Source organism: Vombatus ursinus, unplaced genomic scaffold, assembly GCF_900497805.2.
Source record: "Vombatus ursinus unplaced genomic scaffold, bare-nosed wombat genome assembly UNPS02014820.1, whole genome shotgun sequence".
Lineage (NCBI taxonomy): Eukaryota > Metazoa > Chordata > Mammalia > Diprotodontia > Vombatidae > Vombatus > Vombatus ursinus.
In genome coordinates this window covers 25,958,560-25,984,362 of record NW_020954598.1, presented here as the reverse complement: position 1 = coordinate 25,984,362, position 25,803 = coordinate 25,958,560, and the positions used below count along the sequence as shown (strand labels likewise).

Below are 25,803 nucleotides of genomic sequence, written 5' to 3'. Positions count from 1 at the left end.
AAGCCCAGGTCTCTCATGTTGGATGAGACGCTCATCTTGGCACTAGGGAAACAGGAGGGGCATGGAGGGAGAAAGGAGGGAATGGAGGAGCAGTATCAGGGTCACATTAAGGAGGGACTAAGGCAGTCGACACATCTGCCCACTCTGGAGCAACCACTACCAGATCTACTACCACTAGCAGCTGCCACCCTCTACTGGCCAATGATTGCCTGTCCAGAAGTCAGCTTCAAAACATGCCTGGGTGTCCACTGACACCCAATCTCACACTCCTCAGAGGCGTGGAGGAGCTCACAAGCCTTGTCGGCCAAGGATTCAGCCCTAGGAGGCAGCTGGGTGGCGCAGTGGATAGAGCACCGGCCCTGGAGTCAGGATGGCCTGAGTTCAAATCCGGCCTCAGACCAAACACTTGACACTTACTAGCTGCGTGACCCTAGGCAAGTCACTTAACCCCAACTGCCTTACCAAAAAAAAAAAAAAGAATCCAAGAATCCAGCCCTAGGAGGAGAGATGGCCAGTCTAAAAGAGCAGTCTGGAAAAGTGATTCAATTTAATCTTCATGCAGAATGCAATATAGTGGAAGTAGATGCAGGGAGCAGGGAGATACAGATTCTAGGGGCAGTACAGAGTCTTTGGCCTTGTGGAGGTCAGTCTTTCAGAGTTCATAGGATCCAAGCTCCGTCAAGGAAGCTAGGTGCTATGACAGATAGAGCACTGGAAGACCTGGGTTCAAATCCAGCCTCAGACACTCACTAGCTATGTCACCCTGGGCAGGTCACTTAACCTTTGCCTGCCTCAGTTTCCTCATCAATAAAATGCAGTAATAAAAACACCTTTAGGCAATCTAGATGTACTTTGAAAGTGCTTTCAAAGTGCTATATAAATATTAGCTATCACTATTATTATGGAGAATCGGGAGAACTGGAGAACTCTTATTAGGGAGACCTGGATGACCTGTATAAGTCACTTAATCTCCTAGCACTCAAAGCAATACACTGAACCAGCCTGAACCAGATTAAGATGTAATTGGGAAATACTTGACAAAACAAATATAAATACAATAAAACACAGAGAATATTCACGTGTGGTTTTCTAGGTCACCATGCTTTAGGAAACCCTCTAGAAGGTACAGTCCTCAGTGACCCGCCTGCTTCCCTGCCAGCTCCTCTTTGCCTTGTGTGTGCCCAACTCTGCAGCTGTGGCTACGAAGCGTCGTGCATCTGTAAGCTGGGGCTCAGAATCAAAACTCCAGGTTTGCAGAATTGGTTTGATCTTGGGAACTTCTCAAAAAAAAATTTCAATCTGCAAGAAGTGTCCTCATCCAGGAGTTCCCAATACCAATGAAATCACCAGTCTATTTCCTATCAAACAATGAAGACAGCCATCAGGTGCTCCCTGAGTCTTTTCCAAGCTAAACATAATGATGATAACAGATTGTTTTCTCACACTTTAAAGATCTGCAAAGTGCTTTACGTGGATTATTTCACTTCATCCTCCCAATAGCCCCTGTAAAGTAGAGATTACAGGTATGATTTTACAGATGAGGAAACTGAAGGCTCGGAGAGGTTATAAGCAACTTGTCCAAGGTCACACAGCCTATCAGCAGTGGAGGTGGATTCTGAACCATGTCTTCCTGACTCCAAGTCTAGCCCGCTAATACACCGAACTGCCTCTCATTGCCAGTTCCTTCAATTTATCCTCTGATGGCATGATCTCAAGGTCCCTCATCAATCTGGTCACTCTCTTCTGTATACTTCCAGGTTGTCAACGTCTTTTCTAAAATGTGGTGCCTGACTATTCATTCCATGCTGGGCGATCAGTGATCTACCCACTTCCCATTGTCTTGTTTGTCCTAAATTGCATAGCAGTGGCTTTGGTGACAGGGCCAAAAGCCCTGAGTTCGACATCGGAGAAAACTCTAGGTTTTACAGAATGGACTTAATTTTGGGAACTTCTCAACAAACTTTCCCTTTCTCTTATTTTGGCTTAAGGTTTTTCTAAGAATATTAGAATTTGGCTCATCTTCGCAAAAAGAAAAGGGCCCTTCACTCAGCAAGCACACAATCTAATAAGACATGGATTATAAGATAAACCTTATTTAATAGAAAATGCAAAGGATTCACACCTAAGCCCACAAACAGTCAAAACAACGCAAATTTCCTCTCCAAAGTCCTGCATCTCCAGGGAGCTCTCTCTGACTTATAGTACTGACCTGGGTGGGCATGCCTAGAAATGGGAAATGACTCTAGTTACTTAAGAGTCAAGCAATACTTCCCCAGTGAGCCCCACTTCTCCCAAGGAGCTATTCAGTTTTATAGATATATGATACTACCCTAGAGCATACTGCACCCCTCAAAGTGAAAGCATTTAGAGGCATCTTCCTTCCCTGAATCTGCAAAGTCCACATTAACTCACTGTACTGGTGAAAGAAGAGACAGTAAGTTTGTGCCTCCACTGTGGCTCTTTCTTTGTGGTTCCTTGACATTCACTCTCTCTCCCTCTCCCTCTCCCTCTCCCTCTCTTTCTCCCTCCCCCCTTCTCTCTCTCTCTCTCAATGCAGAAGCTCCCTCCTTCCTCATCACTGCTGGTTCATGTACCTACAGTTCCTCTGTCAAACCAGCAACTCCTCAGCACTCAGCCACTGCCTCTGTTAAACATCCCTGGGGCATGGTTTTCTGGAACACATGGGTCCCTGGTGCCCATGCGTTGTTACAGCACATGGCTCCCTGGAGGGTTAAGGTGGCTATGCAGGCTTCCTCCCCTCTCCCCCAGAAAACTAAATCTGTGTATCCAAAAGGCTTCTATCTGTAACTCTGTAACTTTCCCATTTAAAGACCAATTCCAATGGTGCAGCCCAAGTGTATAAACTTGCAGAGAATCAGCCATCTTCCATGAGGCAACCCAAAAAATAAGACAAGAAATTCACACCTTGTCAAGGAAATTTCATACTGTACTAAGGAGATGGCATCAATACCAAACTAAAGCCTTTATCATTTGGAAGCAATGAGGACTTTTGTGCTCTTTATCAGAGATGTCATCATTGCCAGAATTGAGTGCCCTGAAATGAGGGAGGGACCAGAACAATGTCTAAGAATCCCCTCTATGCATTAAAATGTGGAACTGTTCCCTTGTGCCTCTGTAGCAGAGGGCAGAACTAGGAACATGGGCAGAAGTTACAGGGGAGAATTTCAACATAAGTAACAACTTCTTGATATGAGCACTGACCAAAAGTGGAACAGGCTACCTTGAGAAGTGGTGAGTTCCCTATCATTTGAGACTTCCAAGTGGAGACTGAATATAGCCACTTTCCCAGAGTATTTTAGAAGGGATTCCTGCTCAGCTAAGGGTTGGATTAGAAACCTTCTGAGATCTTTTCGAGCTCTGAGATTTTGTGAAGAAAGTATGTCCACACAAAAAATTGGAAATTGAGGGGATGTCCACCAATTGGGGAATGGCTGAACAAGTTGTGGTATATGATTGTGACAGAATACTATTGTCTTATAAGAAATGACAAGCAAGATGCTCTCAGAAAAACCTGGAAAGACTTACATGAACTGATGCAGAATGAGGTGAGCAGAACCAGGAGAACATTGTATAGAGTAAAAGCAATATTGTACGATGATCAACCATGAATGACTTAAATATTCTCAGCGATACAATGACCTAAGACCATCTCAAAGGACTTATTTATAATAAAAAACATTATCCACCTCCAGAGAAAGAATTAATGGTATATAAATGCAGTTCAAAACATACTTTTTTTGTCTTTAATTTTCTTTTTGTTAATTTTTATTGTTGTTTTCTAGAACTGAAAATAAAATAAAATACATAAAAATTGAATCTCAATTGTAGCTTGACTTTCTAAGTATATAAAAAATTCAACATGTAATTTTCTTTTTTTCTTTTTTTCTCTTTATTTTTCATTTTCAACATTTACTTCCACACGATTTTGAGTTCCAAATTTTCACCCCATCTTGCCCCTCCCCCACCCCAAGATGGTATGCATTCTAAATACCCCTTCCCTTAGTCTGCCCTCCCTTTTATTTCTCCCCCCTTCTCTTATCCCCTTCCCCTTCTATTTTCCTGTAGGGCAGGATAGATTTCTGTACCCCATTTCCTGTATTTCTTATTTCCCAGTTGCATGTGAAAACATTTTTTAAACATGTTTTTAAAACTTTGGGTTCTAAATTTTCTCCCTTCCTCCCTCCCCACCCACCCTCATTGAAAAGGCAAGCAATTCAATATTGGCTGTACTTGTGCAGTTATGCAAAACACTTCCATAGCAGACATGCTGTGAAAAACTAACTCTATTTCCCTTAAACCTATCCCACCCCCATTTATTCTATTCGACCACCGGATTCCCTCCCACCAAAAAACAGAAGACCCAGGAGCACCCAAAAGGGAGTGAGGTAAAGACCACAATAATGGAAGTGAAAACAACAACAACAACGAAAGAACGAACACTACGTAATTGTAACGACGAAGTTTGTCCCCAAAGAAAGATAAGGAAATTCACCTCCCTTACCTCTTCACAGAAATGGGGGACTATGGGTACAGAATACTGCATTTGCTGTCAGACTTAAATGACGTGTTTTGCTGAACTTTATTTTTCTCTCTTTTTTTTTTATTCTTGGTGACAAGGGATGACTATGTAAAGGGGGGGATATATTTGAAAATGAAGGTGAGAAAAAATAAAAGATATTAATTTTCAAAATATTTTAAAAGAAAAGGAGAAATAGACTAGCAAGTCCATGGGAATTCCAGCTAGACCAGGAGCTACCAGCCCAGCTTCTGTGGCCCTCATACTCCCCTCATCCTAGACCCTCTACATCTCCCATAAAGGCACCCATCCCAGCCTCCCCAACCCTACCCCCTCTCAGCCCCCACAAGCACCCCCCTGGTCTAGTGCCCCTCCAGACATCACACATGCCCCTCATCAGCACCATTCACTCTTCATTCTTGGCCAAGTGAATCCTTGATACCAGACAAACACAGCCCCAAGATGTTCCCCATCCCGTCTGCGCTGCCCCCTACCCTTAGCTCCCAACATCCCCCTCACAGACACAAAGCAAGACCACAAACCCTTGAAAACAGCAGCTTTAATGATTCCAAAACATGCCCCAATCTGGGACCAAAGAGGTGGAGTGGAGCCCACAAAGGAGCGACCCCTTCCCCGTGTTCCCTTGTCCTTGACCTGGGTCAGCACCATCAGAGCCAGCAACGGAGCAGGGGCCAGACAGACAGACAGACAGACAGTCCATTGGAGGTCAGCTCTGTTAGCACCACCTGCCCTCATCCCCCCAATCATTTGGGCCTGGAGGACAGGGGCAGGAATTGAGCGGGGAGACAGAATTCTGGAAGTAGAGGGACCAGGGAGACCCCTCGGCCCTTTCACTGGATACAGTTTCACAAACATACACGCACACACCCATGTAGCACCAAGTTCTCATCAGGTCCCATCTGAGGGAGATAAAGGGTGGGGTTGGGGGACCAGGCCCTTCTGCAACCCCCAGTGACTCCTCCAAGGGTCAGTACTCACTCCCCCTCAGCAGCGGGGCAGGGACCAGTGCCTGGGGACCCAGGCACGCTGTCCATTCTGACACTTCAACTCTGGGAAGCAGGGGAAGCACCTGGGGAAGATGAGGAGGAGGATGACTGAGCTGTCCTCTCAGGACCCTCTGCCACTCTCTTCTGCAGCTCCTAGCATCTCTCTGAAAACCCACCTCTTCTTCCAGAAAACTTTCCCTGAACAACTCCACCCTGCCTGGACTAGGCCTTCACAGCTTAATGACAGCCTCCCTGTGCCTCCCCACCCCAGACCAGGGGCTCCACGAGGCAAGCGGCTATCCTGCCCCCACTCAGTCAGACAAACATTTGTTATGACTATACATAGTTGTTTGCCTGTCTCCTCTACTGGATTGCCAGCTCTTCGGGGCTGCCACTGTCTTTTTGTATCATTCTTGTCCCTCTTTGTATGCCCTGGGCTTAGCATAGCTCCTGGCACATAGTAGGAACTTAATATGAATTGACTGACTCCTCCATCAGAGTGGAGATTCCCCTAAAGCCAGGAAATATCTCCCTCTCAGACCAAGGGCTCCCCAAGGGCAGGGGCTGTGTTTCCCCCCTTTGAACCAGGGGCTCCCCAAGGGCAGGGGCCAAGCCACCGCCTCAGACCGGGGGCTCCCCAAGGGCAGGGGCTTTGGGGTAGATCATACCTGGGCCTCTGTGGGGTAGACAATGTCGTTCACAATCCTCACGGGAACTGAAGCGGTTGGCATTGCCCTCACAGCCACCAAATACAAAGGGTTGACAGCCCCGGCCTGGGCGGTGATACCATCGTAGGGTATAATTGGAGCAAGAACCTTCATCCATTGGCAGAGAGCACAAACCTGAGATGGAAGCCAGTGAGGAGGTGTTGAGTGGGGGGAGGGGAATGGGGGGCATCTCTGAATCAAGGGCTCTAGGAAGATCTGGGGGAGGATGGGGAGTCTCACCATCACCAGCAGCCCAAGGCTCCTCAGTAGCATCACCCTCCATATCTTCATAATCCTCCACGGAGTACTCATCATCTTCTGGAGGGCCCGGCCCTGGGCACAGGAGGACCGGGAGCCGGACTTTAGGTCCTAGGTTCACCCAGCTCCATCCACCCAGCCCTCTGCACTCACCACCTCCAGGAAGTCTCATTGACCACCCTATCCCTTCTGATCCTTGCATCATCAACATACAGCATCGAGTGGTCCCCCTGTTCCTTCCCTGGATGTGGCTCTCCGGCTGCTTCCTGAAGACTTACCTTCCTCTTCAGCATGGGAGAGCCTCAGCACAGGTACTGGGCGGGGCCAGGAACCAGGGCCTGGGGTGTCTGCAGAGTAACTGGGAAGGGGTCCTGGGAGGAAAGACCACCAAGTATCATGGGCACAGGGACCCAGCCAGCCACTCTTCTACCTTGGACAGAGGGTGGAGCCAGGGGTCCAAAGGTAGATCCACAGTATTTGTGGGGTTTGGGGTCATGGGTCAGAGAGAGGTTAGAAGGGAGAGTCAAGTTCAGAGGGAAGGCTGGGATTAGAGGGGTACAGATGGAGATCAAAGGAGAGAGGCTCGCTACAAGTTAAGAATGAGGAGATGAGGAGTGAGTGAGGAAAAAGGATTAGAAGTCAAAAGGAATGGACAGAGCTTAGAAGTGAGGGATGAGGCATGATCCCAGATATGAGGCTTACTTGATCCTGATGAAATAAACTGCCCCCCACAGGCTGGAGAAGACAGAAAGAGAAGAGCACATATTCACAACCTGAGTCAGGTGTTACTTCCTGCCCCAGACTCTTATCTCCTTCCCTCAACCCCAAATTACACACAGGGAACCCCAGGTCCCTGACATTTGGTGGGGGGGGAGAGGAGGAATGGACCCTTGTCACACAACCCTGGGATTCTCCCTTTTCATCCTTCCCCCACTCCTCACCGCAGTGCTGACTCATCTCGTGTCGGATGAAGCTCCGGATGTCAGATACCTAGAGAGGCACAGAGGTAACACTTGGCCCACTCCAAGGTGGGAGAGGTCTTGCCCTTCCCCCCGTTCCATCATCTTGTCCTCCTCCCTCATTCCTCTCCTCCCTATGCCTCTGAAAGTGGAGTGTTGCCACTCACCGTCATAGATGGCTCCCCCTTCTCTCCTCGGGGGCCCATGGGACCTGGGTTTCCCTGTGAGGGACAGGAACTCAATTCAGGTCACCAAGCCCTTAAGTGCCTACTATTTACAGATCCCTGTGCTGAGCAGGGAGAGGTACTAAGTGAGCTAGGTCCCTGCCTTCATGGAGTTTAGCCTTCTAATGGGATGACACTAATGTATACCTATAATAACCAATATAACATAACCAGTGCATTAGTTATAAAACAAAGTGCTCTGTAGGATGGAGGGGAAAGGCTATTAACAAGAGGGGAGAAATCATGGTAGGTTTCCTGGAGAAGGCTGGCTAGGAATTCAGTGATTGTATGGGAGGAAAGAACAGGTCATGAAAGCATGTAACAGTGACAGTGTAAAGCTAGAGAGAAGTGGACACAGGTGAGACATCCCAGGAGATAGAAACCCCAGGACTTAGAAACCATTTGGAAGGGAGAAGGAAGACCTCAAAGTTACAGACATGAGAAAAAGGATGAATGAAGGTGCCATATGCAGGGAGGAGTAGATTTGGAAGAAAGGACATGATATACCCTCCTTCCCTGGGGGCCCCAAGAGGCTTGGCAGCCCCAGCTTGCATTGAGAAAGAATGAGATATGAGTCCAGCCCACTCCCACCATGACCCAGATGTGAGCATTCCCCAGACTTGGGCAAGGCCCCTCCCCAAATGGAGCCAAGGCCCCCTAGATGTGTTATGAATAATAAATTGACTACCCACCCCTCTTCCCCCAAGGAGATGCGGACCAGGGAACCAGCCCAGGCCTTTAAGAGTCCCTGAAACTTTCCCAACATCCCACAACATTCCCTCAGAAGCCCAGACTCACCTGCTCCCCTCGCTCTCCTGGGATTCCAGGGACCCCTCGTGCACCAACCACGCTCTCCCCAGGGGGGCCCCTCTCCCCCTGCATGAGACAATGAAAGGGGGAATGATGAGCCAGAAACTCCAACACCCTCTTCCTCCCTTCAAAATAAAATCCCTTTTCTTTTACTGAGAGAAGAACCTGCTAAGGGTATGGCTGGTGTGCCCACAGCCAAGAGCTCCAAGCCTGAGGATAATTCCCGAGGATTAGGGATGCTGCCAAAGGCCACAGAGAGGATGACAGGAGAGTTACTCACCTTTTGCCCCTGAATGCCCTCGGGACCTTTAGGGCCGATGCTGCCCAGAGGCCCAGGGGGTCCAGGGGCTCCATCACTGCCCCGGGGGCCTTGGATCCCCCCAACACCAGGAGACCCCTGGGGGAGAAATGGGTAATGATAATGAAGACGATGAAGATGAAGAATAGTAACAGCGATTGAGGAGACTTGGAGCCACAGCCTGGGGTAGCAGGTGGAGAGCTGACCCCTGGGCTCTGGAAGTCCAGAATTTAAATCTAGCCCCTGGTACATACTGACTGCGTGAATGTGGATAAGCCCTTGACGTCTTGGTGAACCAGGCACCTCTCTAAGACTGAGGTACATCTTACGTTGGCTATCTGCACCAATGAAGTTACAAGCCCCCACTAGAGGGTAAGCTCCCTGAGGACAAGGACTGTCTTCTGCCTCCATTTATAATCTCAGTGCTTACCACGATGGTTGGCACATAGTAGATGCTTCAAAAATGTTTGCAGATTGACCCAAGTCCAAATGAAAACAGACTGATATTTATATATCGAGGAGAAGTTTGCAAAGCCTTCAATGTAAATTATCTCAAAGCTTCACACCAACCCTGTCCCCATTTTACAGATGAGGAAACTGAGACTCCAAGGTTATATGCCTTGCCCAAATTCCCATAGCTAGTGTCAGGGATAGGATTTGAACCCAGGGCTTCTAGACTCTTGCCCAAGTTCAGCACACTATCCACTAGGCCACACTGACAATTAAAGTGATAAAGCAGACCTTTCTATCACACTGGACAGTTGACAGAGTGTTTTTCATGTATCATCTTCACCTGATTCTCACCCCCACCCTATAAAGGAGGTGCTATTTTTAATTAATCCCCATTTTAGAGATGAGTAATTAGGCTCAGAAAGGTCAAGGTCAAGGCCAGCTAGAATCCCTTACACTATAATTGGGGAAAAACAAAATATATATTTTTAAGTAGAATTCCTTGCACCAGCTTCAGCCAGAAGGTATATGGACTACTCTGATATGGACGTCTTCTCTTACTTACCCGCTCTCCTTTTTCACCCTGGTCACCCTTGGGTCCTTGCTGACCATCAAAGCCTCGGTCACCCTAGAAGACAGAATGGTTAAGTCTCAGGGGGTCCCTATCCTCCCCTATCATATCCCCAGCCTCCTCCAATTCTACCCTTATCTCCTGCATCCCATCAGACTCCCATCCCCTCCAGTCCCCTAATTCCACCTTGCTCCCCACCAAGGGGTACGCCTACAGTCACACACACACCCTTAGCAGCCTGGTGGGGTTAAGATTCAGATTCTAATACCAGAGAGAGCAAAGAGGTCTCCCCTCCAACTTCATACCTTAGGGCCAATCAAACCCTCCTTTCCTGGGTGCCCCGACAGGCCTGGCAGCCCCATCTCCCCCTGGGAAGGAATAAGATATGAGTCTAGCCCCATTTGCCCCCATGACCTCCCCCATGATGTTAGCACCCCCAGATTAGAGCAAGGCCCCTCCCCAAACGAGAGCAAAGCCCCCTAGACTTGTGAGACCACTTCCTCCGGATGTGATGGAGGGCCCCCCAGCTACCTTTGCCCCTGGCTACCCCCACACCCCTCACCGGTTCTCCTTTCCGTCCAGGGAGTCCAGGCCGCCCATGGAGACCTGCTTCCCCCTAAGGGTGGATGAAGGAGATGGAAAGCCAGTCATCTGAAGAAGTGCCTCAGTCTGACTGCACCACCCCATGAAAGTCAGACCATCTTCCTAATATCACCCTGTCCCTTCCCCAGGATATTCCTTACCTTGTCCCCCTTCTCCCCGTCTTGGCCACAGGCCCCTTTCGGGCCCCGATCTCCCTGCAGGATAGATGCTGATGAGAGCCGAATTCTGATTCCCCTCATCACCAGTCCCATCTCCCACCACCTCAGCCCTGACCCACTAAAGGCATATCCTTTCTGAGCTAAAAAGGACCCTACAGACCCATCTAGTTCTACCCCCCTTATTTGTCAGGGCAAGAAACTGAGGTCAAGGAAGTAACTAACCTGTAGCCACAAAGCAAACTAATGGTAGAACCAGGGGGCGGGTCTCCTAATTCTGGAGTCAGGACTCTGCACCGTGCCACACCAACTCCTCCCCATCACCTTGACCCCCAACCTCACGTCCCCATCCTTCCTGGACACAACTCCCACCCCCTGCACCTACCTTGGAACCTCGAGGGCCCATAAAGCCTGGCTCTCCCTTCCCTCCATGGGCACCAGGAGCGCCATCTTTCCCAGAGAGGCCCTGAGGAAAGGAGAGCAAGGGCCTCAAAGAGGGCCATGGAGCATGTGCATGGAGAGGGGCTGGGATCAAATGGAAGGTGGGGGAGGTTAAGAATAGGGAAGGGTCCTAGTAGGCAAGGGTCATAGGCAGTGTGGACTATGGATGGAGAAATCATAGACGGGGGCTCAGAGGGAAGTGTGTCTCACCGACGCCCCGGGGATCCCTGGGTCACCAGTGTCGCCCTGTGGGAATGTGGGAAAAAGACAGTCAGAGTGGGGGGAAGAGGGGTGGGCAGAATCCCAGGAGGCTTCTGGGAATCAAGCCTGAGTGCACAGGAAGTCATGGCACCACCCACAGCTGGCACATGGAACCCATAAGTTAGGGGTAATCAGACTAAGACCTGATCCGTGCCACACACAACTACCATAAGCTAGGGATAGCCCAGGGAGGACATTCACATAATCCACACACGGACAGTTGTAGGACACACATGATACACGCAGCTAACTGTAGAGTGGCTCCTGTGAGGATGTAACGGATGCATAAGGCCAGTGGAACATATACATGCAACCAACATATGCCTTTGGGCTGTGTCCTCACCTTCTGCCCCGTGGGACCTCGAACACCCTGGGAACCAGGAGAGCCTTTGTCTCCCAGTTCTCCCTTCACACCCTGCAGAGATTGGGGTAGACAGCGTGTCAGGAGAATACCATCAGAGATTCAGAGTTGGAAGAGAACCCAAAGTCTTCAAGTCCAACCTTCTCCCTCATCTTACAGATGAGGAAACTGAGGCACCAAGAGGGACTTGTGGATCATTGAACTAGGAAGGATTTGAGCTAGAATTTGAACTCAGGTCTTCCTGAGTCCAGTCCAGCACCCTATCCACTCCACCAAGATGCTTCTGGAGAAGAGCACCATTCTGCGCCCTTCCCCCACCCCTGCCCAACTTTCTAGCCCGACCACTATCCTCACCTTCTCCCCGGGAAGGCCAATGTCCCCTCTGGCTCCTTTGTCACCATCTAAGCCTCTCAGACCTCGGTCACCCTGAATTGGGAAAGGGAAGGGACAGTAATAGAAAAAAATATACTTTTCCATTTGAGAAATGTTATTTTCCCTGGGGAAACTCTCCAGGTTCAGTCCTAACAAACATACTAAGTCCTTCCTTCTTGACCCAAAATGAAGAGTGAAGATGAGATATGTTGGAACATTTTGCTGCCCAAAGCTTCATGATTCCTTAGATTCTCCATCAGGAATTGGCCAGACCCTAGCCCTCAGGAGTCTAACCCCTACTTAGGGATCCCAGGTATCTGGGGACCATGGCAGACTGGGGAGAGGGCAGGGATCTTGCAGGAAGCACGCCACTCAGAGAAAGCTTCTTCCCATCCCCATCGCCGCCCCAGGCCTCTGCCACCCCATTCCTCCCTTTCCCAACTCACTGTCTCTCCCTTGGGGCCTCGAGGCCCAGGAGGCCCTTCGATCACAGCTGTATCACCCTGACAGAGGAGGAGAGGGAGAGAGAGAGCTATGAGTCATGGGGATCCCCCCTTCCATCTGTCATCTCCTTCCTTCCTTCCATAGCCTCCTCCTTCCATACTCCCCTCCTCCCTTCCCCATCTTACCTTGTCACCCTTCAGTCCAGGGGCTCCTGCATCACCCTGCCAGAGGAAGGGAAGAAAGAGGGATAAGAGAGAGGGGAAAAGGTGTTCACTCAGTCCAGGACCATTGAGTTTCATAAGATCATAGGACTTGAAGCTAGACAAAAGCTTAGAGAGCACCTAATCTGACCCCTTTGTTTTTCAGATGAGGAAACTGAGACCCAGAGAGGGCAAGAAATCTCCCCAAGATCACACAGCTCTGGGAGGGGAGGATGGGGTGGAGATCTCTCTCCCTTAGCACCTCCACTCTCAGACCCCTCCTCTCTTCATGGTCTATAGACCCCAACCCTCACACATGAGTGCTCCTGCACATACACACATATACATACATACATGCATACATGGTTATGTTCCCACACTCTTTGGGGCCTGGCCCCATCCTATCCACACATACTCACCTTGTCGCCTCGCTCCCCCCGATTTCCTGAAGGGCCCTATGGGAGGGGAAAAGAGGAGCAGAATTAGTGAAGCCATCTGGGGAAGGGACTGGAGAGTAACTCCTGGGGAAGAGGGGTGGTGTCTCAGAAGGCATTAAGGGTGGAGATACCCAGCCTGGGCTCTCTTGGAGACATGGGTGAATTTTTTGGTCCTCATGTCCCGGAGACAACACTATGTGCAAAGTCCTGGGTTCAGGACTCACCAGCGGCACTAACCCAGACCCTGCTTCCAAGGTGCTTGTGATCTAACGAGGGAAAGAACAAGTCCAGAAATAACCAATGCTAGCAAGTGAGGCAAGGGCAAGAGGGAGGCTCCAGCAAATGCTAGGAGAATGTGGAAGAACAGAAAGCCCTTCGACGGGTTAGGGTGCCGGGTTCAGGATCCGTCACCCACTGTGCGTGCTCATCTCGTAATATTGTGTATTATCTCCCCGCTAAACAGTGAGCTCTAGGAGGGCAGGGACTAGTCTGATCACACTTTTACTTCCCCCAGCACCTGGCGATGGATTCTGCACACAGTAGGTGCCTCATAAATGCTGAATGAAGTATGCGCCAGGGTTTACACCACAGCAGGATGGTCCAATACTCACCGGGGGGCCTCTGTCTCCCTCCAGACCAGGACGGCCATTTTCACCCTGGAGGAGAAGTCAGGTTTCACAAGAACGCCAGGGTCTCAGAGACAGAGCAGCAAGAGTTTGGGGAATAGGGAACTGGGGTGAGGCTAAGGGGGCCATGGAGTGACCTTCCCCAACTCCCAGGCTAGGAGCAGTGGTAGCTGCCTGGTCGCTGCTAGGGAGACTCTATACTCAGAGGAATACATACCCGGATGCCTGGATCCCCTCTCTCTCCTCGGGCTCCTGGCTGCCCCACTCCAGGATCTCCCTGATAAAGAGACAGATGAACTTGCCAGCTGTAGCTGGGGTGGGGATGGGGAGGGAGGGGCCAGGGACCAGGGCCTCCCCCTCCTCCACATCTCTCTTCCCTATTTTCTCCAAGTCCCTCCCTCAGCCCTCTCCTCCTACCTTGTCTCCTTTGGGTCCAGAGGCCCCGAGTGGTCCCTGTGAACAGACAGAAAAATGTGAAGGGGACGCAGGGTATTGTGATGATGGGAGTTTAGCCCTCATGCCCTCTGGGGAAGGGTAATGTCCCTCAGCAGGCCAAGGTCAGGAGGGCCCTGGGAAATGACATTCATAGCAATGAACACAGGAACATACAGATGGTCAGATAATTGGATGTGGGAGCATTCAGACACGCGGACACTCAGATGCATCGATGCTAGGACTCACCGCTGCCCCGGCTGGTCCTGGGAGCCCAGGAGGCCCTGGGGCTCCTTCCTTCCCAGAGGGCCCCATCAAGCCCTGTAGGAGAGATGAGAGGGTGAGGGAACTAGGTCCCCACATAGAATAAAATAAGGTCAGGGGGGTGGGGTCCACGGTGAGACTCTCTCCCAACCAGGAATGTGGAGAGCTTACAGAGAGCCCTCTTCTAAGCCCTGGCGTCCTCCCTAAGTTGGCTCCCCCTCCTCTAGTTGCCACCATCTTCCTAATCACTCAGGATCCAAACCTCAGCTTTATTTTTAGATATAGAGAGAAAAGAAGGAGTAAGGTACCAGGGATGGGATCCTTCCATCCCACCTGCATTGTCCATCACAAAGTCCCCCACCTGAGTTCAGGCTCTAATCACTTTCCATCTGAATTATTACAATAGATTCATATTTAATTTCAGACCTTGGTCTCCAAGGAAGGGGCCTCATAGATCAACTCCTTCATTTTACAGATGAAGAAACTGAGGCCCAGGAATAGAAAGGGACTTGTGCAAGGCCACACATGCAATAAATAGCAAAGCCAGAGTGGCACAGCAGAAAGGAAGCTGGTTTTGGAGTCCAAGGACGTGGGTTTATATCTTGCCTCTGATGCTGACTACTTGTGTGACCTTAGGTTCACTTAACCTCTCTCTGGACCTCTTTTTTTTTCATCTGCAAAATGATAGAATTGTCCTAGACATCCTCCAAGTTGTCTTCCAGCTGTAAAACTATCATATGATAGGATCTTCTGCTTCTCTTCCCAAACCAATGCTCTTTCCGTTATACCAGTTAACATTGTGCTGCCCCAACTCAATAAACTGCAGCGGCTCCCTATTGCTACTGGGATGAAACATCACCTCTTCTGTTTGGTTTGGAAAACCCCCACCTCTCCTTCTAGGCTCACTGCACATCACTCCCTCTGCTGCACTCCATACACAGCCTGTACAAACAGGCCTTTTCTCTACTCCTCATATTCAACACTCCTTCTCCCTGCCTCTTCCAGGAATCCCTCCCCTCCCTCAAGATTCCTCACAAGGACCACTGTCTACATGAAGCCTCCAAGTGCTCATGCCCGCCCTTCCTACCTACACTTTTAAGTTTGTTTTGCATTTTAGCACAGCAGATAGGGGCCTGGGCCTAGAGTCAGGTAGACCTGAATTCAAACCAGGCCTCAGACATTTACTAGTTGCATGACCCTGGGCAAGTCATTTAACCTCTGTTTGTCTGTAAAGTGGGGGTAATAATGGACCCACGGCCCCCCTTACCCTCTCTCCGGTAAGGCCCGGCTGCCCAGGCTCTCCTCTAGGGCCTGCGTGGCCAGGGAATCCCACAATGCCCGGTGTCCCTGGGGGTCCAGGAGGGCCTGGAGGTCCTGAGTCTCCCTAAAATAGAGATAGGCCCAGATCATGAGGCAGGGTCCCCCTCATCCATCCTCCCTCCCCTCGGTCCTCACCCACACCCCCAGGTCATAGGTCATAGGATTGAGAGCTAGAAGGGACCCAAGAGACACCAGGTTGGTCCCCCCTTTCTACCATGGAGGAAACTAAACCCCAAACAGGAGATGAGACAGAGCTCGAAATCTGTCGCTTCTTCTCTACCCCCTGCCCCCTCCCCCACCCTATTTTTCAGCCTCTTAGGATCTCCGTCCTCCTACCCCAATTTCTCCTGCCCCCAGCCCCCCAAATATGTCTTCTTTTCTATCCCCAAACTGCCAGCTTGAGCTGGGGAGGGGGCACTCTCACCTTCAGGCCTGGGGGCCCATCTGATCCAGGGGGGCCCTGGATCCCAATCCCCATGGAGCCCTGAAGGGAGAAGGGTAGATTAACTCTGGAGCATTGGGGGAACCTAAAAAACCCTCATGATAGCCCCAGCCCCACCCCTAACACCACCGCAGCAAAGACCACCGTAAGTGTTAGGGAAGCGTAGAGTCCCAGGAGATGGGGAGAGTCCCAGGCTGAGAGGGGGGAGAGAGCAAGGGAGCCCAGCTGGAAAATGTACATGGGGACTGGGGATGGTCAGGCACTCTCACCTTTTCACCTCTGAGTCCTGGTGCCCCTTTCCGGCCCTGAGAAAGAGAAACACATGAACTGGAGAGCTCTAGCATGTGACCTTGGACACGCATGCTCAGCCATGGGGACACAGGCATGTATGTGCTCAGACACGACAGCAGAGACACAAAGGTGCTCAGACCCACATATGTATATACAATATATCGTATGTATATTATAATGTATATGTATATATTATACAAATGCACATGTGCCCCCCAGGATGCGTCCAAGTATGTACGTCTTTTTATGCACCTGAGCCAATACAGGTGTGTGCATTCATTCGTGTTCTTAGATGTGCTCTCCCCTCGGCCGCCCCGCCCCAACTTACATCCTCTCCAGGATCTCCAGGTTCCCCAGGTTGTCCGGCCTCACCCTGCACAGAGGGAGGAGAGGAAATGGGGGCCCCAGACCAAACATGGGCTCCCTTCTCCAGAGCTAGGCACCCTGCCCTCCTTTTCCCTCTCGCCTTGGATTAGTGACCCTGGAGAGAGGGTCCAGTCCTCACCTTCTCTCCCCGAGGCCCAGGAAGTCCTCTGTCCCCTTTGGATCCCTGCAGAGACGGGGTCAGGGAAGAGAGAACAATGGGATAGCCTCAGGGGGAGGTCATTGGTTGGGGGTAGAGTCATGAAGGGTGAAGAGGGTCACAATGGCTACTCTGGGGTGGGCATGGGAGGCCATACATCACCATCCTTGGGGGATCACAGGGGTCAGTACAGCTACTCTGGGGGAGTCACTAATCAGGAGTCATGGGTTCACTCTAGGGGTGATCACAAGGGTTACGATGGTTATCCTAGGGGGTCATAGAGGTCACGGATTAAAAATTACGGAAATCCCAGATAGTGAAGACACACTCACAGGTTCACCCACTAGGTCCCCAGCGAGGCCTCCAGGGGCTCCCTGAGAACCAAGAGAAGGGAATCAGGAATGGGGAAGGGGAGGCCCTGGAGAGAGGGGTCTTCTCCACCCTTCAGGCCCCAGAGTCACTTCCCCACCCAGACTTTTCGCCTGGCCCAAGTCTCTGTCCCATTTCCTCCCCTAGGGCTTGGTCCTGACTCACTCACCTTCTCACCCTTCATACCAGGGGGCCCGACCACAGCCTGGGAGGGGAGAGAGACAATGACTGAGTGTATCCCCTGACAGGACCTGTCACGTCCTCATCCGCACCACCATCCCCTCATCCACCACATATCTGTGTGGGATTGGGAGGACCACAGAGAGGAGACTGATTTTTACTTCTTGAAGGTTTCCTGGAGAATGGGCCCCCTTAAGAACAGAAGCTAAAGGCATATCTTTAGTGTCATACACAATTTGTGGTGTTGTTGTGGTGAGCATGGGATGTAGAGTAGGAAGGGAGCCTCGTCGAATCCCCCCCTTTATACAGATGGGGCAACTGAGGCCAAGAGAGAGGTGACGTAAGGTCACACGTCCAATGAACGTAAGAAGCTAGATTTGGACCTACCTCTCCCGACTCCAAATCTGAGTCTCTCTAGAACACAGTTTACAACATGGTTCACATATGTTTTTCTCATCTGATCCCCAGAGGGGCTCACGAGATTTTTGCTCGTATTCATTTTACAGAGGAAGAAATTGAGGCCCAGAGAAGTCACTGACTTGCCCAAGGTTACAAGGTTAGTTATTGACTGAGCTGGAGCTTGAGGCCGGGTCTTCTGGCACAATTCTGGGACGTGGACAGCTGGATGGTTTGGGCTCCAAGCAATGACTGAGGTGGAGGGAGTGCAGGGGGAGGGCTGAGGGGCAAAGGGGTGGAATCCCATTGTCCAGTTACCTGTCCTGGGAGTCCTGCAGCTCCGGGCTCCCCCTTGGGTCCAACAGGGCCAGGCAGGCCAGGCAGCCCCTGCCCCAGAAGAACATTAGAGAGGCTGACCTCTGCCCCACCCTCTCATCCCTTCCCTGCCTTCCCTTATTAGCCCTCTGACTCCATCCCTTTCACCCCTCCCTGCCCTACTCCAGCTCTCTCGTTCCATCCCTCTGACCCCTCTTCCTTCTCTCCATGATGCTATTCTCCGAGTCTGCATACTTACGGGGACTCCAGGAGCTCCCCTTTCTCCATCTTTGCCATCCCGGCCTGTCACTCCAGGCTTCCCTGTCTCCCCCTAAGAGAAAAATGTCACAAGTCATACCATCTGTCACCATCTTTCCCTATCCCTCCTTTCCCAACTAATATCCCCATTCCTTGCCCAAAAACTCACCACTTGGCCTGGTAAACCCGGTGCCCCTTGTGGGCCCTAGGGGGTTGGAGAGAGGAACATATCAAACGTGACAGAAAGAGGAAAGGAGGCTGTGAGAACGGGACAGGGATTGAAAAGGAGAAACACCCCCAAGGGCAGGGCTGGGGGTTAGAGCCTAGGAAGCTACTACAGAGACCTAGGGTGTGTCCCCACCCAAGCATAAACACTCACCACGAGGCCAGAGGAACCTGGGGGGCCAGGCAGGCCCACAGCTCCTGGGGGGCCAGGCAGGCCCTACACGAAGACACATGCGGACAAAGAAACTGAAGTCAAAGTTTCTCAGAGGGAATAACCTCCCCAACCCCATTCCCCCTAGGCAGAGTCTGAGTATCTAATGGGAGACCCTACCTTGGGACCTCATCAGGAGACAAAAGATCAGGAGAAACAGTAACACCAGCCCCTTACCCGTGATTCCCCTACACTGATCCCAGGTGAGCAAACCCTATGACCCCCTAAAGATGGAAGTCACTCACCCGCCCAGCTGGTCCAGGCTCACCAGGCTCCCCCTGCAAACAATCCAAGTAATCCATGAAACTGTAAACCCAACCTGGGCTCCCCCAGACCAGACCCTTCCTCTCCACATTCCCTCTTGCCCCAGAGGGGTCAATCTCTCCATCCCTCCAGCTGCCACCTGTTTGATGTTTTCTTTGCCTAAACAGCCCCCCTAGAAAGCATGCTCCCTACTGCTCCCGCCCAATTCCTTTCCATGTCCTCTAGGGATCTCTCCCCCTGCCCTTCCCCACAGGGCCCCTAGGCCAGATGACCGAGTGACACATAGTACGCAAAAACACCTTTCACTGACCTTCAAGCCAGATGGACCCTGGGGTCCCGGGGGGCCAGCAAGTCCCTAGGGAGAAGGTTCAAAATAAAGAGCCAGAGGTCAAAGGACAGGGTGGACAATTAGAGAAGTTTAATCAAACTTTGGGGCTTCCTCACAGTACAACCTCAGAATAAGAGGCCACAGCAGGGTTTGAAGCTGGGCCTGACTCCAAATGCAGCTCTCTTAACCCCCTTCCATCACGCTGCTTCTCAGGACCTTTGGCCCATCATGGCCCTCGCTTCCCCCACGACAATCTCAGGTTTCCTCCCATATCATCTCAGGGACTCCAGCCCCTCCACACAATCTGGTCAGGCAGCCCCAGGTGGCTTCCCTATGGCCACTGGGCCAAGGAGGGCTTGGAGCTAATTTAGACGTAAGACATGATTATGACGTTACCTGGGCATGACCCTCCCTCCCCCCAGGGCCTAGGTACAGCCTCTGTGACCCAGAGCATCTATTCTCACTGACTCTTCTGCCCTCCAAGAGGATAAGGAATGATAGGTAGTGTTGTCTAGAAGGGGATACCTATTGGGTAGCTGAGAGCTGTGGCCATGGGCTGGTGCTGTAGTTGGGTCAACAACACCACCCCCCTTCACTCAATGGGGACACCAGGGAGTGCTACTCATTTGTGCCACCAGCTCCATCCCTGCATCTGACCTAATGGTTCTGCTGGTTTCTGGGCAGCCCCCCATTACCACCAGAGACCTCCTATTCTCCTCCCTTCCTATTTCTCATAAAGAGGGAGGAAAAAACCCACCTCCCCTGGCATTGCCCCAGAGGCATTACACTCCCTCACTCACCGGGGCACCATGTGGTCCTGGGTCTCCGTGGTTGCCCTAGGGGGAAGGAAGAAGTCTAATGAGAAAGGCCTAGTGCCAATACCCCCACAGCCTCCTCACCCACAGTCCTGCCTGAACTAAACAGATGGAGAAACTGAAGTATCCTGGTTTACAAGACCAGGAAGTTCTTGGAGGGAAAGGAGGACCCCAAGAAAGAAGGTGAGGACACAATCAAGAGAAAGAGACAGGTCAAGGAGGTTTCCAGGGGCTAGGAACAGAGGAGGAGGCCTGGAAGTAGGGAGCAAGGAGGTTCCTTGAGGGAGCAGGAACAGAAAGGATCCCAGGGAACATGGGGGAGCAATTGGGTCTCCCAGGTAAGAGAGGGGGGTGTCTCTGGAAAGTGAAATCTTTGGGGGTTACTCACTGCTGGGCCTGGAGCTCCTCTTGCACCCTGAGGACCCTAGATGGAGAACGGATGAGATGAGGGTTTCCTCTACAAGCCCATAAAGGTTGGGGGACCCTGACCTACGACTCTTCAGTGGAAGTCAACTATGATCGTAGCCATGGATCTTTGGAATTGTGAGAAAGGTCTGGGTAGGGGCAGCTAGATGGCGCAGTGGATAGAGCACCGGCCCTGAAATCAGGAGGACCTGAGTTCAAATCCGGCCTCAGACCAAACACTTTACATGTACTAGCTGTTCGACCTTGGGCAAGTCACTTAACCCCAATTGCCTCACTGAAAAAAAAAAAGAAAGAAAGAAAGGTCTGGGTGGCTAACGCTGAGAATGGAAGCAGCCCTAAGACCTTTCAGTAAGAGTCCCCTAAGGGATAATGGATACAGCACTGGATGGAGGGTCAAGAAGACCTGGGTCAAACCCTGCCTATGACACTTACTAGTGTTGTGACCCTGAAACATTTAAACTCTCTGGGCCTCAGTTTCTTCATCTGTAAAATGAGGGTCTTGATGACTGCTAAGGTCCCTTCTAGCTCTATCTGTAATCGATGATCCCATGATTTATAATCAAGGGGTATAATTATAACCCTCCCTTGGCCACTCTCTTCTACCCCTGTCTTGCCAGTACCTCAATTGCCTAACAAGGAAGGAAAACCAGGAACCAGATATTCCGAAGGCTGAGTACTACTACACCTGGAAGGTATGCTGAGCTAACTGCCCCTAGATCCACCTTGCTTGGGTCCAAAGCTTGATGTTGGGAGGGGCCCTAGAGTTTGGCAAGGGAACAGAATTATTCACCCATTCCACCCTCGAGAGGTCATGGGGCATCACGCTAGAACCATGACCTGACCCACTCTCTTTTCACCAGGTCCCCACTCACCGGCTTTCCTTCTGGCCCTGATGGTCCCCGCTCTCCAGAAGGACCCTGGAGAGAACAACATTAACCCTGAAGATCCCAGGGAGAGGTTTCTACTTCCCCCAACCTCCCAGCTCCAGGGCATGGACCCTGGACAGGTCTAGAGTGTCCTAAGAATGGATGTCCACCTCCACCTCCACCATTGCCACCCCAGGAACCAAGCTGGGGTTAACTCTGGCTAACAAGGTCTCTGTACATACAGTCCCATGTGTATTGCAATCCACATGGCCCCAACACACACACAGTACTAAGCACACAAAATTGTCCCACCCACTTAGTCCTCACACATACAAGCGCGCACACACACACACAGATTAGCTTACATACATGTAGTCCCCCCACAAGGCCTTATGCACATAGGAGTATGTACATGCACAGTCCTGTGTACACATGCAATGCCCGTGTGTCCCCACGTACACAGAGCCCATCCATGTAGGGCTGAGGTCCTACGTTATGTCAATTTACTCGCAAAGTTTCCCACATGAGCTTCCATGCACATACACACTCCTTCCCATGGCCCACAGACACACAGTCCTGGTTGCTCTCATGGGTCTGCCCCAATGAAGGCCCATGCAAGGCTCCACGCAGGCAGAGCCTCCCACCCATGCAGGCCAGCGCCCAACGAAGCCAGCTCATGCTCACCGGGCTGCCATCTCGGCCCTTCTCCCCGACCTCTCCACGGTCACCCTTGGCTCCATTTTCTCCCTGTAATTCAGACATCAGGCACTAAACCTTGCCGGCCTTAGCTCCAGGCCAGGGTGCTACCCCTCACCCTTCAAGGAGGAGCTCAAGGGTATTTATTTATTCAGACTTGATCCATAATAAGCACTGGTAAGCCCTGTGATGACCGGGAAGGCTGGATCTCTGCTTGGGAAGGAGAGGATCACATGCTTGGGGGTCTCTATACTCTCTCAAGAAGAAGATAAACCATCTTTATCCCCAAGTTCCCCGAGGAACCAGAGAAGCTACGTTGGGGCCAGGACAAAGGAGCCCCCTCAGCTGCTGGGGACCCAAGGGCGGCTCTCACCTTGTCTCCTTTGGGGCCTCGATCACCGTCTCTGCCTGGTTCACCCTAACAGGAAAGGAGAAGTCTGTGTGTCAGATATCTGGATAACCTGGCACCCACCCTCTCCCATCTCCCTTCAGCCCTTATCAAATGCCTACCCAGTTCTTCCCCAGGACAAGGAGGGGGGAAGAGAAGGAGGAGGAAGAAGAGGAGGAAAAAGAGGAAAAGGAAGAAGAGAAGGAAGAAAAAAAGATCTCATTTCATGAGGTGCAGAAGGAGACATTTTTGGACATGGTCACTGTGTAGATTTGCTTATTTGCTAATGAGAGAATTTCCCTCCTCTGTTTTCAAGAGGGAAAGGTTGCAATAGTGATGCCAAAGAAGGAGGGCTATTGAAATATTTTTAAATGCACAAAAGAGAGCAGAAAGAAGCACAGAAAAACAAAACTGTTTTGAAAGTTACATGCAGAATTTACTATATACTTCTTTTAAGAAACAAGCAGCATAAAATTGAGATTTGTGATTTTATGTGCAATCCTCTTTTTACATTCTCATATGGGAATGCTCATTTTAGGGGATGTTTAAGTTCAGAATATAAAAATAGCACAAATATCAATTGCACCTTAAGCTTTACAAAGTGTTTTCCCCCACAACAATCCTGTGTATAAGTATCATCACCCCCATTTTACAGATGAGGAAAACTGAGGTTCAGAGAGAGAAAATACCTTGACCATGGTGACACACCTAGCAAATGGAAGATCTGGGATTTGAAACAAGGTCTCCAGTATGGACCATACTGGGGGAGGGGGCACTGTGAGGCTGGGTTTTGCTCGAAGGGAAGGGAAAGGAAGGGGGCTCAGGCCCCAGATTCTCTATGTCTCCTGTAAACAACAGTTTAGGAAAGGCAGCAGTGAAACTGTGTAGGGGAATGAGGGACTCAGGACTGGAGCTGATTATCACCACTGCTGCCCAGACTGACCTTAGCTCCCCTGAGCCCAGGGACGCCAGGCTCTCCAGGCACTCCAGGAATTGTCCCATCCACATCGACCTAGAAAGTGAGGAAATGAGGCAAGGAGGCCTAAGTGAGAATGGCAGTGAGAGGCAGTCACCAGGAAGGTAACCTATATGGACAACCCTATATGAGGAGAGTCTTTAATGAACAGAATGGGTAATGTCATCAAAGCCCTTAATTAAGGGTGTCTAAAGGTTAATTAATAGATGGCATTTCTACCTGCTCTATGAGGAAGAGTCTAAGAGCACCAGGCCGGGCTACCCTGATCAGAAAGCTGTGAATCACCCAACCACGTGGGTGGCAAGCAGCGACAGTGCCCAGGCACAAGGAGCAACAGGAAAATTCTGTCCTCGGGCCACTGAGAATGACAGTCACGGTACGCTAGGAATAGAGCTGGGAGCTGGAAGGGACCCTGGCTGTCATCTGGTCTAACGCCTGCCTTTTATGGGTAAGCCCAAGTCGTACGAATGCTGCATAGGAGAGCCAGAAACAGAACTCAGGTTCTGTGACCCCTCTACCCTAGGGGTGAAGGGAGAAGTCTAGGGGTCTTTCTCCTAAATGGAGCCTGCTTAGGTAGGGGTGAATGATGAGTCAGCAGGACTGTGAGGACATCTGGGGGTGCCTCACCTTTGGCCCAGGGAGTCCGGGAGGACCTTGTAACCCATCTCTGCCCTGTGGATGAGATGAGAAGAGTCAATCCTCCATCCCCTCCGTCCTCCACATCGGGAGCTCGTGGGAGGGAGCCACTTGGCTTCTGTAGACACTCCACCCTACGCACCTGTTCACCACGCTCCCCCTTCTCTCCACGCTCGCCCTGAAAAAGCAAATAACATTGTGGGGATCATGTCAAGCATTAGCCCTTCCCTCCCCGACCCTCCCGCCTCGCTCTCATCCCTCATTCGTCCTCTCCACAGCATCCAGGCAATCATGCTTGCCCCTGCCCCGCCATGATTCCTTCTTCCATTCTCCTCTCACTGCCCCCTTCCATATGTACATCCTTAACCTCTCAAAGCAATATCAGGATGGGGCTGTGGCAGGGGATCAACCCTTCCCCAGCCCACCCCTCCTCCTGCCCCTCTTCTTGCTCTTTCCCCATGCCGGTAGAGACACCATACTCATCACTTCCCTATTTGTCGTCCCTCATACTCACCCTCTCCCCCGGTCGTCCAGCCTCACCCAGCTCTCCTGCTCGGCCCGGGAGCCCAGGGATACCAGGTTTGCCTGGCTCCCCAGGCTGACCAGGGGGACCAGGGGGTCCCCTCTCTATAAGGCCTTGGCCTGGAGGTCCTGGAGGACCTGTGTCTCCTCTGTCCCCCTTTGGGCCTCGCTCTCCAGTCAGGCCAACAGGCCCCTAATGAAGGAGAATAACTCCATGAGCCCCCAAGGTACCCCTGACCCCAGAATCGCCTATAAGAAGGCCCAACAGTGGTCTCCCCAGTGGCTGCAGCTGCACTAGCCACACTCCTGGAAGTCCTAAAACCCTGGCCCCTTGTGATAGTGGACCATTTATTCTAGCACTGGAAAGGACCTTGAAAATCAAAGTCCAACTTCCTCATTTTACAGATGAAGAAAGAGACACCCAGAAAAACCATTTGCTCGAGGTCACATAGAACTGGAATTCAGACTTTGGACTTCTAACTCTAAATTCAATGCCCTTGGGACAACTAGGTGGCACAGTGGATAGAGCACTGGCCTTGGAGTCAGGAAAGCCTGAGTTCAAATCCTGCCTCAGACACTTACTAGCTATGTGACCCTGGGCAAGTCACTTAACCCCCACTGCCTCCCTCACCCCCCAAAAAAACTCAATGCCCTTACTGCTATACCACATTGCCCCCTTCCATCATCATCATCCCCAACTCTCTCACTTGCCTCCTTGCCCACTGGCCCGCGCTCTCCAGGCTCCCCTTTGTAGCCTCGGAATCGGTCAGAGATGCCAAGGAAGCCCTCTGAGCTATCTTTCACAATTTGGCGAAGTGCAGACACCTTGGAAGGGGTGAAGGGAATTGGAGATCTGAGACTACTTGGGGATTAAATGAGAAGTGCAGAACTGTCACATACCCCCATATCTGTCCCCAGAGGCCCTGAGTATTTACCACT

At 51.1% G+C, this 25,803-nt stretch overlaps 1 protein-coding gene across 1 annotated transcript in view; it reads right to left on the bottom strand.

The window, feature by feature from the left end:
* Window positions 1-5,079: 5,079 nt before the first annotated feature.
* The window catches only part of COL7A1 (collagen type VII alpha 1 chain), a 58,267-nt gene continuing 37,543 nt past the window's right edge, over window positions 5,080-25,803 (bottom strand). The window contains exons 73-119 of the mRNA XM_027836907.1: window positions 25,576-25,689; window positions 24,857-25,057; window positions 24,485-24,520; window positions 24,334-24,378; window positions 23,674-23,742; window positions 22,716-22,760; window positions 22,331-22,393; window positions 21,653-21,697; window positions 20,743-20,778; window positions 20,340-20,375; window positions 19,522-19,566; window positions 19,193-19,225; window positions 18,891-18,953; window positions 18,681-18,716; window positions 18,513-18,584; window positions 18,257-18,325; window positions 17,532-17,567; window positions 17,326-17,367; window positions 16,976-17,020; window positions 16,799-16,843; window positions 16,449-16,484; window positions 16,162-16,221; window positions 15,685-15,801; window positions 14,403-14,474; window positions 14,139-14,174; window positions 13,939-13,998; window positions 13,707-13,751; window positions 13,078-13,113; window positions 12,644-12,679; window positions 12,461-12,517; window positions 11,997-12,068; window positions 11,625-11,696; window positions 11,231-11,266; window positions 10,965-11,045; window positions 10,565-10,618; window positions 10,384-10,437; window positions 10,127-10,189; window positions 9,816-9,878; window positions 8,783-8,899; window positions 8,491-8,568; window positions 7,636-7,689; window positions 7,451-7,499; window positions 7,212-7,244; window positions 6,788-6,880; window positions 6,492-6,584; window positions 6,213-6,386; window positions 5,080-5,627 (exon numbers count right to left, since the gene is read on the bottom strand). Coding sequence (XP_027692708.1) covers window positions 5,602-5,627; window positions 6,213-6,386; window positions 6,492-6,584; window positions 6,788-6,880; window positions 7,212-7,244; window positions 7,451-7,499; window positions 7,636-7,689; window positions 8,491-8,568; window positions 8,783-8,899; window positions 9,816-9,878; window positions 10,127-10,189; window positions 10,384-10,437; window positions 10,565-10,618; window positions 10,965-11,045; window positions 11,231-11,266; window positions 11,625-11,696; window positions 11,997-12,068; window positions 12,461-12,517; window positions 12,644-12,679; window positions 13,078-13,113; window positions 13,707-13,751; window positions 13,939-13,998; window positions 14,139-14,174; window positions 14,403-14,474; window positions 15,685-15,801; window positions 16,162-16,221; window positions 16,449-16,484; window positions 16,799-16,843; window positions 16,976-17,020; window positions 17,326-17,367; window positions 17,532-17,567; window positions 18,257-18,325; window positions 18,513-18,584; window positions 18,681-18,716; window positions 18,891-18,953; window positions 19,193-19,225; window positions 19,522-19,566; window positions 20,340-20,375; window positions 20,743-20,778; window positions 21,653-21,697; window positions 22,331-22,393; window positions 22,716-22,760; window positions 23,674-23,742; window positions 24,334-24,378; window positions 24,485-24,520; window positions 24,857-25,057; window positions 25,576-25,689 — 2,943 coding nt within the window. The 3' untranslated portion in view covers window positions 5,080-5,601. The remainder of the gene's footprint in view (window positions 5,628-6,212; window positions 6,387-6,491; window positions 6,585-6,787; window positions 6,881-7,211; window positions 7,245-7,450; window positions 7,500-7,635; window positions 7,690-8,490; window positions 8,569-8,782; window positions 8,900-9,815; window positions 9,879-10,126; window positions 10,190-10,383; window positions 10,438-10,564; window positions 10,619-10,964; window positions 11,046-11,230; window positions 11,267-11,624; window positions 11,697-11,996; window positions 12,069-12,460; window positions 12,518-12,643; window positions 12,680-13,077; window positions 13,114-13,706; window positions 13,752-13,938; window positions 13,999-14,138; window positions 14,175-14,402; window positions 14,475-15,684; window positions 15,802-16,161; window positions 16,222-16,448; window positions 16,485-16,798; window positions 16,844-16,975; window positions 17,021-17,325; window positions 17,368-17,531; window positions 17,568-18,256; window positions 18,326-18,512; window positions 18,585-18,680; window positions 18,717-18,890; window positions 18,954-19,192; window positions 19,226-19,521; window positions 19,567-20,339; window positions 20,376-20,742; window positions 20,779-21,652; window positions 21,698-22,330; window positions 22,394-22,715; window positions 22,761-23,673; window positions 23,743-24,333; window positions 24,379-24,484; window positions 24,521-24,856; window positions 25,058-25,575; window positions 25,690-25,803) is intronic.